We start from the raw sequence: 12,748 nt of genomic DNA, 5'->3' as shown, positions 1-12,748 counted from the left end.
CTAAAATATGGCCATTAAGGGATGAACATGGTCAGATAGACTGTTGCATTCAAAACATGATTCGTTGGTATTAAGGGGCCTAAAGTGTGTTGAGAAAACATTCCTCACACCATTACACCAGCACCAGCCTGGACTGTTGACACAAAGCAGGTTTGATCCATGGATTCATGGATTCTGACCCGAGCATCTGCTGCCTCAGCAGAAATCCAGCATCCTCAGACCAGGCTGCATTTTTCTGGTCTTTAAATGTCTAATGTTGGTGTCCACTGCAGCCTCAGGTCTCTGTTCTTGGCTGACAGGAGAGGAACCTGACGTGGTCTCCTGCTGTTGTTGCTCATCCACCTAAAGGATGGACCTGTTGTTCATCCTAAGACGCTTTTCTGCTCACCACAGTTGTAAAGAGTGATTATCTCAGTTACCGCTGACCTTTCTGTCAGCTCCAACCAGTCTGTCCATTCTCCTCTTACTTCTCATCAACAAGGTGTTCCTGACCACAGATCAGGTCTCTGCTACAGGGTGTTGGATGGTCTGTGGTTAGTGCAGATTCCTCGTGACTTAAAAACCTTGATGATGAAAAAACAAACAAGTCCTCCAACCTGAACAACCACGTAGGTAATTTGTTCCACATCTCTGATAGGACCCATAGGAGTATCTCCTGATATAGTGCCCCTACAGAGGCAGATCTTTGTTGTCATGGTTACAACATAAACATGAGGCTAAGCTTATGGAATGGACACGGTTTGGTTAGGTTTAAGAAAATAAAAGATTATAGGCACTTTTGTCCTTAGGATTAAACAGTCTTCATTGTCATGGTCATAGCAACGTGGTTAAGGTTGTGGAACAGTCATAGATCAGTGAAACAACAAACTACTGGTTTTGCACAGGAATCAAACACCAATCTCCTGTGTTGAAGTTCTGCATGTTGTTGACCCATCCATCCACCTCAGCCTCCTTCTAAACAGGACTTTTTTGCTCCTCATCACTTGACTTCTTCCTTTGTTCCTGTCATAATCACTGCGACCACTAGATGTCCCCTAGCAATAAAACTTAACTGTGTTTTGTAATGAGCGCAGACTGTATGTAAAGATGGATGTAGTCTCCGTGACATCAGCCATACGTTTCCATAGAGCAACTTCGAAGCTCAGAGAGAGCTGCTCCACCGTCGCCATCTTGACAGTGCCTTACTCCACCCCTAACTCCCAGCTAATCCAAAAATGGCAGGTTTGCGGCAAGCATACACTCACCCACCTATTCAATTTGATTCAATAAAATTTTATTTGTATAATGCCACATCATAATATAATTTATCTCAAGGTACTGCACACGATAAGGTCAAGACCTTACTTTATTATAGAGAGAAACCAACAGTCCCACAAAGAGTAGCACCTGACAACAGCATGGAGGAAAAACAGAGCCATCCACCCTGAGTCCGGCTCTGTTGGAACCGGGCTCAGGGTGGAACTGACCAGTTGGGTGGGGGGTTGAAGGGGGGTGGGGGGAGGAGAGAGAGAGAGAGAGAGAGAGAGACTAGGAACAGCTGTACATACTATAGGTAATGGTGTTATCAATAATAATAATAAATAGCAGTGGTAATAATAGTAATAATGAGTCCTGCTCCAGAAACAGAGACACCTGCAGAATGAGAAGAAAGAGAGGGAGAGAGAGAGAGAGAGCCCAATGCATCATGGGAATCCCCCAGCAGTCTAGCTCTATAGCAGCATAACTAATGGATGGGTCAGGACATACCCGAGCCAGCCCTAACTATAAGCTTTATCAAAGAGAACAGTTCTAAGCCTGATCTTAAAGGTAGAGAGGGTGTCTGCCTCCCGAACCCACACTGGGAGCTGGTTCCACAGGAGAGGAGCCTGATAGCTGAAGGCTCTGGCCCCCATTCTACTCTTAGGAACTCTAGGAACCACAAGTAGACCTGTGTTCTGTTAGGATAATAGGGAACTATAAGCTCTTTAAGATATGATGGTGTCTGACCATTAATGGCTTTGTAGGTGAAGTGATTTTAAATTCTATCCTGGATTTTACAGGGAGCCAATGCAGAGAAGCTAACACAGGAGAGATGTGATCTTGTTTCCTAGTTCCTAGTCACTACTCATGCTGCAGCATTTTGGATCAGCTGGAGGCTTTTCACTGAGTTATTGGGACATCCTGACAATAAAGAATTACAGTAGTCCAGTCTTGAGGTAACAAATGCATGAACTAGCTTGTCAGCATCCTTTAGAGACAGGATGGATCTGATATTTGCAATATTGCACAGATGGAAGAAGGCTGTCCTAGAGATTTGCTTTATATGTGAAGTAAAGGACAAGTCCTGGTCAAAAATGACACCAAGGTTTCTGACTGTAGCACTGGAGGCCAAGGTAATGTCATCCAGAGTCAGTATATTATCAGATCATGTATTTCCAATTACAATAACTTCAGTTTTGTCTGAATTTAAGAGTAAGAAATTACTGGTCATCCAGGTTTTTATGTCCTTAAGACACACCTGAAGCCTGGTCTCCTGGTTAGTTTCACCTGGCTTCATGGATAAGTACAGCTGGGTGTCATCTGCGTAACAATGAAAATTTATCTATTTAGCTTCCTAATAATATTTTTCCGAGAGGAAGCATATATAGAGTGAAAAGTATTGGTCCAAACACAGAACCTTGTGGAACTCTATGATTTACTTTTTTGTGCATAGAAGAATCATTATTAACATGAACAAACTGGGATCTATTTGATGAGTCTGACTTAAACCAGCCTAGTGCGGTTCCTTTAATGCCAGTAACATGCTCTACTCTCTGTCATAGAGTCTTATGATCACCTGTCACTCAACCATGCATAACTTTAAGCCTTAATAAAATTTAAACAGGTGAGTTATATAAAACTTTATCCCTGTGCAGTTGTCATGAAGGAGGAAATTAACTATGAAGACCAAAACTGTTTTTCTTACCAGGCTGTAAACTTGTTATTTCTGCTGTAAAGTTGAATATTTTATGGGGATGGGGACCTCAAGTGGTCATTAGATGAACTGCAGTTTTGTCACTTCAGTGTTGGCTTCATTTTTCCGCAGTTTAAGTTCACTAGTTTAATTAGTGATCTACATTTATTTATACATATCTTGTGAAATTGTGGGAGGACTACAAAGCAGCAGAGAGCAGAGCAGGATTTTAACAAGCCACCCTATAACGTCCTATAGCTGGTTGTAACATAAAGCGCACCATGGGGACCAAGGCTTTTTAAAGGTAGTGGAGGTGGAGCCTTTATTGATCTTTCTACAATCACAACAGCTCTCTGTTTATTGTTAAATGTCATGCTCCCTGACAAGTTGTCAATTTCCCCTCAATTTTCACTTCTGCACTTTCCTCACTTGCTCCAGACATGTGACACTGGGTAAAGACAAGTTCTGACTGCTGTTTTTGCAGAGGACCTGCAGCTGTGCTCTGTTAAAGGACTCATGGACTGATTACCAAACAGACCCGGGGGTCCATGAGGTCAGAGGCTGGTTTATGCAGTATGGGTCCTCCGAATGTGCTAAAAGGAATCACCTTTACCACTGTGTATGGATGAACTCATGTGCCCAGAGAGAGAGAGAGAGAGAGAGAGAGAGAGAGAGAGAGAGAGAGAGAGAGAGAGAGAGAGACAAAATGTGGTCGACTGGCTGAAAAAGGAGTTGGTGACTTCACCACTGATCTGAAATGTCAAATAAAAACCTGCAGAATAAACACAGCTCCCTTTTATTAGCAATGTTGCAATAGCAGGTTAAGTGATGTCTTCAAGTGCTCTTTGTTCTGTATTTCAGGAATTCCCTTTACCCACCATTCACACTACTGAGGTCTAGTGGATGTGCACATAAGCACTGGAAGTCATGAAAAGTGACATGAAATGAAACATGACATTAAGAGATAAAACAACCCAATGTGAACTTAAAGTGCTAGTGGTAATGTCATGATGAAATGAACAGACTTTAGAAAAAGGGCATTTTTCTGTTATGAAGGAAAGGTGAAGTCCTATTCTGCAGAGGTATGTTTCCCTGACAGCTAATTCAAACTCTTTGAGAGGCTGTTGTCAAGACTGCAGAGCCAGACAAAAGATTAGATTTAGTGGTGTTTTTTTTTTTTTCCTTCCCTTATAACATTTAACCTCTGATGTTTTGATTTTTTTCCTTCTGTGTCTTATAAACATCCTTCAGTACAAAAGAGCTTCGCCAGGTTATTTACTGGGTCTAGGAAAGTTATTACTTTAAACCTCGGAAAGGAGCCTCACATCTTCAACGTGGGCGACAGGTGTTAAAGACTGGATTGCTGTTCGAAAACAATCTCACGGCAGCACATGTGAGATTGAGATCTGAGAGGAGCAAATGAGTCGTCTCCCGGAATCCATCAGCTGAGAAATGGCTCTACTTAATGTTGGACAATTTATGGGCTACAAGTGGCAAGACATGCAAATATATTTAGTTTTTACTAAACATGTTTATAGAAAAAAATGTAACAATAATCTGTGTTTAATTTTTTTTTAATTTTTTTTTTTATCTTCACTTATCATATGTGAAAAAAAGAGTAGTATGAGAAAAGATTTTATTTGAACATATTTTGTTTTTTCTGACCCATTCTTCCTGTGTTTCTATAATAGTATCTGACTTGGACACACCACTAAATCTGATGAAACTCTTCTGCATCGGAGAAAGAGATCACATTCATGTTTTTATTTATCAGGCTCTTCTGGTTTTAAGGGCAATATTTATCAATTGACAAAGGAGGAAGAGCTCAGATCCTTTAATTAAGCCAAAATACTAAAAATATTCCACGGGTAAATATTTTTGTGAAATTCCTGCATTTAAAATTTTACATAAATAGAAAAATAATTATTAGCAAAATGTCAGGATGAATCAAAGGTAATATATATCTATAACAATACACCATAGTAAGTATAGAGACAGTACTAAAATGTTACATTGATGTGACAGTTTGTGTTCCAGAATTCCATCATAATGACATCACATTAAACAGTGTTCTGCATTCTGACTGAACACCACAGAACTGAGAGGACAGTCTTCACTAAACTCTCTGAGTTCCTACAAACCAGAAGCGACCAGACCATCCTGTCTACAAAGGACAAAGAGGTAAGCTAGCTTGTCAGTTAGTAGTGACAGTAGTTACGAACGTCATGTTATAGTTGCGCCTTTGATAGCTTCATACAGAATATATACATTTTTTTATTTAATACACTTTCCGCCTTGCTTAGTAGCTATAAACATGGTTCTGTACAAAACCACTCTGATAAAACAATCAGCCAGCCCTCTCTCAGTCATGCTCCTAACACATTGTCACCAAGGTTATAATAGTCTGGATTCTTCAGTAGTTGTTATTTTTATTTGTTTTGACTTTTTGTTTTCAATCTTCAATTTCAGCTTATTTTGAATAGTTTGTATAGCAGATGTGCTCATTAAGTTTAGTTTTTGTTTTTTGAACACTTAGTTTTGGTTTAGTTTTTATAAGTTTTAAGTTTTTTCGTACAAGGGGCCACATTCAAAAAGATGAACTCAAAATTACTTAGTATAGTTGTCAGTGCTGCTGCTCTATGGCACATTGTTGTAGTTAACTAACAATGAAATGCTTGACATCTTTAATACAGTGAATGTTATTGACACTTAAAATGCACATGTACTTACACTGGGAGTCAATCACCTGTAAGATACTGCTCCTTCTGGCACAGCTCAAAAACTGTAAGATAGATTCCATATCCACCCAAAATACCAGGCTTATGTATGAGCTATGAAAACTAAAGACATTTTCTCTATAATTGTAGTTTATTTGCGATGTAGTATGTTGATTTTTACTGTATGTATATGTATATATGTATGTAATTCCCAGCATTGCTCCATCTGCCTTCAACCTGAGCAGAGGTCTTATCAGCCAGAATAATGTCAAAACATCTGTGTGGGCGTCGTGACCAATTAAATGCAGTCTCGCTATTACTAATTAGTTATCATATCATCATCATCATTTAAATAAGTTATTTAATGAGCAACACCCACTTCTATCAGTAACACTGTTATATCAAAATAAAAATAGTATCACGATCCACAACTTGCTCACAGTCACTTCCCTGTCAAGTTTACTGTTCACATTTGCTGAGGTTTCATCCTAGTTAGCAAGATAAATGTGTTCTCTATGTCTGCTCGTGTTGTTGGGACAACTAATGAGTAACAGCCTGTATAATGATGGGAATGCGCAAAAGTAGTGGTGTTGGTCTATTACAATGACACACATACAATAAGAAGGAGTTTTTAGGAGTTTAACCGTTAACAAATGTAACAGCATGCAAGTTTTTAAGCATATATACCCCATTTGGCTTCTCTGCTCTCTCAAATACTGATCATGGAATATTTTTCAACCCCTCTCTTTAACAAGGTTAATAGCAGGAATAATGGAGAATGAAAGTTTTGTGCCACTTGGGGGCAATACAACAAACAAGCCGTTGGCATATTATCACCATAGTTTCTTCCTTTTGCTCTGTTTAGGTCTCCACCAACTCTTGAGAGAAACATATGGCTCTATAGCTGCTAAATACTCTGCACTTTGTTCATCACTGATGGCGGTTGCATCTATCTACCATTCAGTGCTGGTAAAGTGAGCTTTATAGTTTTTTCACTGAAAACAGGTGCCTGCCGTGGGTGAAAATGAGAGCGGTGAGATTGAACAAAGGCAGTAAAGTTGTGTTGGGGCACAGGTAGGAGCAATTTGGTTATTGGCTTATCATATTAATGATTATCAGTGATAATCACCAATATATATATAAATGTTTACTACAAGTAGTAACCTCGGGGCACCACCCTGTCACCAAGGACCAATGACCAAATTGATGGCTCAAAATACAGTCTCAGAAGGTTGGTTGAAGGATAAATTTGAGCACTGACTGTTGTGAATCCAGCTGTTATCACAAATATAGTCACAATAATCACAGACAACGACGAGTTAAATTATAACAGGATTTATTAATACGAGTAATAATTATTCAACATAACATCACTTAATATTAAACCGATTATAATTCAACTATAACTAAAACAAACATTGGTTACTAACTAGATGATCAAAGGCAAAACACATATGTAACAACCGTGTGTGTGTGTGTGTGAGAGAGAGAGAGGATGTGAGGAGGTCACGTGAATGACGTGTCAGTAGGAACCAAGATGGCGGCAGAGTGAGGTACTCGCTAGAGCCAAGATGGCGGCTGGCCGCAGAGCGTGAATGGCGTGAACACGAGAACAAAGGGAGGGGCCTTGAGCTTTACGTGTATGACGCGACCACACTCTCGGGCCTGAATGTGAGAGAGATGTAGATGAGGTGATTGGGAGAAAAGAGGGAGAATAGAGGTGAAGAGAGGAAAGAGTCCACAAGAGATCGTCACCACAGTTAATAATCACCACAATATCACTACACAATAACGGAGCCAGAGAACCGAGCTCGTCTGGCTGGATATTGGTCCTTTAACTAGTGATATTTGGCTTATTAAACTGATCACAGTGAACGATCTAAACAACAGGATCTGCAGCACTTATAAGTCAGATAGCAACAATACAACACGCTACACTAACTGTGTCTCTGCCCAGACATCAGCCTCTTACTGTGAGTTGCTCCGATCCTTTGGAGTTAGAAAAGAAAGTCCGCTCCGCTGGAGTCGCTCTCTACTGTAACTGGTGCACGGGAATGAAGCGCAGGAGGAGGGTCGCAGCGCAGCTTTTATTACCTGAGTGACGTCACCGGGGATCCCTGCTGGGAATGCCTGGCCTCAGCCAATGCCTTTGCTGAGTTTTCTTTCAAACTCCAATTTTACACATAGGTGTGAATTGTGGGGGTGGTTTTGGCTCCATAGCCTGGAGGGAAATGTAGTTCACTCCTTTGTTCTCCCCGCGAGGCATGGCTCGAGTCAGGCTTCAGGAGAAGCACGCGGGCCTCTCTATTGTTCTTCTCAGAACTCATGACTTGAGATCCCAACAGTTGTGTGTTGTTACATGCATTGCATTGCACTGGACGGACAAGCATTTGGAAACAATGACGTAGACATTGCACTCTGATTGAATCTTACCAGCCTTGACTACCAATGGTGAGAGCAATATGGATAATAAATTACAAGCCTTGCTGATGTTGTTGTCTTTGCTCACAGCTGTTGTGGAGTTAAATTCTGCATTTTAACACTACAACTGTCTTTGCTGTTCCTCATTTGTAGTATTTTCTGCAACTAATCAACTGCGGAGTAGAAAATCTGCCTCCTGTTCGCACATGCCCAGTGTATGTCAGTGGTCATATACACTTACAGATGTTTTCAGCTAAAACAGTCGCCAGGGTGGAAATCATTTTTATGTGGACGTCACCTTAGGCTGTGGGTGGATTACAGAGTCAGGTGATAATTATCTGTAGGCTTTTTTCACAATTAACAGCTATTTTCACATTAGCCATTGATTAACTGTAAATGTATATTATTTATTTTAGTTTTAAAGATGCTAAATTCAATCATTAACAATGAATCAAAAAACGAATATTAAATGTGAAAGTCACTCGTAATGACAGGAGAATTATCACCTGATTCTGCATCTTACATTAGCCCTACTGAGTGTTTTATTGGATTATAATATTATAGTATTATATTGGATCAGCAATGTAACGCTCCTCTTTCTTTACAGAGGTGTCCTTGGTGTCACACCATCACGAACAGCGGCATTGTGAAATCCATTGCTATGCCATTATCTTGCAAGAAATTACATGTCTGCTAGGATTAAAATGTTTTGGTTTGATTTGCTTCTTTCAGATTAAATTGAGGAACATCACCATGACAGAACAACCAACCCAGGACAGAGCAGGGCAGTCCCCTGCATCGATGCAGACACCTTTGCATATTGACCTGCCAGGTGTTGATCAAGAGGACGTCTTATTTACCATCAGTAAATGTCTGATACAAATATCCATACAGTAAGTATTTAGGGAACTTAAAATTCAGTATTACAACACAACAGTACAAATTGCATTAAATTACATATGTTGTGTTGTGACTTGAATCATCTTCAGAATGCTTATATCATAACATTGGCTGTGCATTCTTCCAGGCACTGGGACCTACTGACAGCCGGCTTTGTGACCTTTGACATGATGTCTGGGCTGGCCTTTTCTTGCATGGATATCATCCAGACCTTAGCAGAGGACATCCTGGATGGTGTGATGCCTCAGGTCTACAGACACATGAGAGCCAATGACGCCTTTTCTTCAACCATTGTCAGAGTAACTGAGGACCAAATCCATGCCTACCTAGGGGATTCTGTTGGCCTTGCACTGACCAAATGTATGAAGGTCAATGTACAGAACTTTGTATACACCAAGTTGTTCTCAGAGTTACTTGTGAGACACATCTCAAAGATGGTCAACTCAGTCCTGACTTTGTCCACTCATGCTCCCATCTTGGAATCCAGAATACCAGTGTTTTTTGTCAGCGGCTGTGTGTCTTCCATTGAGGACCTTGAAGATATGGCTTTTCAGATGGCCCTCATACTGGGGGAAGCCCTCAATCTTCAGGAGCAAGCTGAAGCTCACTTGACCACATTGCACGAACCCAGCAAAGAAGTGGAACCCCCCATAATCTGTTTGAATTCGAGCCATGACTTAATGAAACTGGTGAGGACTTACATCATTCACAGGGTGAGAGTCCTAAAAAGTGGAGTTCAAAGGCCACATTGTAAAATTAGGCTGAGCAACCATAGAGATGTCTGCATTAGAGTTGGCATAAACACACACATTTTGACTGTGGAAGACAGTGAATCAGATGGACAGGAGTCCACACCAGGCGATGAAACCAAGTCCCATCCTGAGATCCATCCCTTCCATTCAGCTACAGTAGTTAGCACAATCCAATCAGATCCAATAAATCCCGTGATGGAGTTGGACACGATCAAAAAGATAGCTGACGAACTGGTACAAGCATTGTTGGAGGATCTGCAGGGGGCAGCACAGACATACGGTTATCGAAAAGCTGCCCTTGGTGGGCTGGAGGACATTGACAAACTTAAGTTAAAAGAATTCACAGACAGAATCTTTACTGTGATAATGAGTGGACATGACTACCAGATTCCATCAGTCCCGGCCGGAACATGCATGTGTGACACTGTGACCTATAGACAGCTGACGAGAGGGGACATCGCTGACCCAGGCATTGTTGCTCATACCATTTACATGAGGACAGAAGAGGTTGTTACTCGTTGTGTTCTGCAGGTTCTCCTGTGGTCAGCACTAAAATCCCAGGTGTCTCAATGTTTGTCTCCGTCTCTGTCTTTAGAGGACATTTTAGACGAAACTGACCTTCCTATTCTAGGAAGTGCAACAGGAGATCATGTAGGACAGCCATATAGAATAGATTCTCAAGCTTCTAATACCACATATGATGAAATCCCTGCCCTGCCAGACTCAACGCAGTCAGACATGCTGTTAAGGTGTACTGTGACTTGGCTGATTCATTGTTTGCTCGCTCAGGAGGGGATTGAAAACATTGACATTGTTAATGAAGCTGTAAATAAAGCATGTGAGCACATGTCAAGCGACGATGTTGAAGCCTCCTTGATGAACAAAAACCTTGAAGACGTTTCCCAGACTCTATTTGCTAACCTCCAGCTGGAGTTTGGCTCTGTAAAAGAGCTGCGCAAGGCAGCAAGGTCAGGGGATCCCAGCTTTGAGGAGGCTATTGTGAGAGCAACAAGGAAACAGCTAGGAATTCCTACATCTGGAGCACCTTATGGAAATGAAGCAAAAAAAACAACCTGCGGTTTCTTCAAGAAATTCAAAAGAATTTGCTTCAAAAAAATGTCTAAGATGTCCTGCAAGACCACCACTATCATTGCTCTAACCACTGACGAGGATGACAGTGAGCTACAGGGTAAATAACTCATCAAGAAATTACCATGTCACAGGGTTAGCTTTAGAGATTTAATTGATATATTTAGAGTCTGGTAAATGAAAATATCAGCGTTTTATTTCGAAATGTATTTTTATTACAAAAGAAGCAATTAATGTGAATTTTGTTTTCCACAGAACACTTTGGGAAAGAAGATGATTCTCTGAGGGAACAAACACAGCAATGCTGGTGTCCATGCAGAATACCTGCCTTCATCAGAAAGAAGTGCTCCTCCTTCAGAAAGATGTTCTCCTCCATTACTACAGTAATAGGCAGACCATTCATTGCTTGCACTGATTGCCCAGAGAACCAGTAAAGTGCCAGCATATTACAAAAAATAAAATACAGGGATTGTTAAAAATCTTGTTGTTTTTTTGCCTATCAACTCCTCAAAGAGAAGTGTGGATGTGTGTACATGTCAGTACGTATAGTCTTCACAATATGACATACCAGAGCTGCTCCTCCAGAAAAAACTATCATAGTTTGATTGACTGACTGACTGACTGACTGACTGGGCAAACAGGTTCGATTAGGAAGGTGTTTACAGCCGAAGTATTTTTCAGCTGACCTTTTGGACTGGATATAAACCTGGTACATGACTGGAACATGTATGGATGGCATGCTGCAGAAGAGCAGAGTATTATGTGTATGTATTAAGCCTTGCTGCCATTACAGCAAATAAACTACTGTCATTACATTTTTTAATGATTGCTAAAGGAGGCAGAGGAATAACTACACATAAGACAGACCAAGCAGAGAGGGAGAGAGAGAGAAGTCATAGTTAACTGCTAAAAAAAACTAGCAGACCTGAATAGCATGTAAACAACAGAAACACCAGCAATTGGACAATACGCCTACTCCAGCCCAGCAATACAAGCCCTGTTAAGAAATAAAGAGTTTCTAACCACTGAAACGCTTACAGGAAGTGTGGAGTTTGTATTAACAAATAATGCACTAAAATACCACTTTGACCAATTCTACATATTGAACTTAGAAATAAAGACCTGCCTCTAATAAAAGTCTGTTATGTTCTGGAGTTGAGGTAAATAAAGGCTGAACTATCAGGATCCCAGACAGAAGCTGTGCACTTTGTGAAAGACTTCTAACTTTCTCTCTAAGTGATGATTTTACAAGTAAATAAAGCCAAAATCACACCACTGGTTGGTGATTTTGTCAGAGGACCTTGCTGGCAATCTGGCCATATATAGGTTTTGACCTAGTCTTGAATGAATATATTGTGGTTTCCTTTGTTGTTCATTCAAAATGCAAAAATTATAACAAAAACATTGAAAAACAGAATGGGATTTTAATGTTAATGTTAATCCCCTATCCTTTCTACAGGCCAACAACAGAAGAGGAGCCACTGTAGGGGGACAGGGGTCAACCTTACTCATTGTGTCAGTTCCTGAGCAAATCTTATATCCAAAACAAATTTTCTTTTTGGCTGATGTTCCTCACATTCCACAGCTTGGTCTGAGGTTTATGGCTTTATGTTAGATCTGTGTGTCCGCCACCACCTACCACCTCAGACTGATCTTATTTGCTCTAGTTAATACACACAGCTCTCATCTTGACACACAAAGAAACAAAACTTTCAATAATATAGCCTTATAAATGGCTTCTACACACTGGCCCTAAAATTGTGTAGTATTCACTCACATGCACGAAATTAAATAATCACAAGGAGCCAAAATATAAATATGTGTGCATGAATCTTCTATACAACAGAAAGCCTGGAGAACCATACAAATTTGTTATATCTACAGTGCATCTGGAAAGTATTCACAGTGCTACACTTCTTCCACATTTTGTAATGTTA

The 12,748-nt window shown here is 40.5% G+C and overlaps 1 protein-coding gene across 1 annotated transcript; it reads left to right on the top strand.

Moving 5' to 3' along the window:
• The first annotated feature begins 4,568 nt into the window (after nucleotides 1-4,568).
• LOC139621733 (uncharacterized) lies at nucleotides 4,569-12,748 on the top strand. The gene is made up of 4 exons (XM_071478549.1): nucleotides 4,569-5,113; nucleotides 8,803-8,963; nucleotides 9,098-10,911; nucleotides 11,067-12,748. The coding sequence occupies exons 2-4, from the start codon at nucleotides 8,824-8,826 to the stop codon at nucleotides 11,243-11,245; spliced, it is 2,133 nt and encodes a 710-aa protein (XP_071334650.1). The 5' UTR covers nucleotides 4,569-5,113; nucleotides 8,803-8,823; the 3' UTR covers nucleotides 11,246-12,748.

The sequence above is a fragment of the Trachinotus anak genome, unplaced genomic scaffold (genome assembly GCF_046630095.1).
Source record: "Trachinotus anak isolate AG129_WGS33_773 ecotype Australia unplaced genomic scaffold, CSIRO_AGI_Tana_v1 ptg000005l, whole genome shotgun sequence".
Taxonomy (NCBI): domain Eukaryota; kingdom Metazoa; phylum Chordata; class Actinopteri; order Carangiformes; family Carangidae; genus Trachinotus; species Trachinotus anak.
Note: the sequence above shows the minus strand (reverse complement) of the source record. Positions and strands in the feature narration are given on the sequence as shown.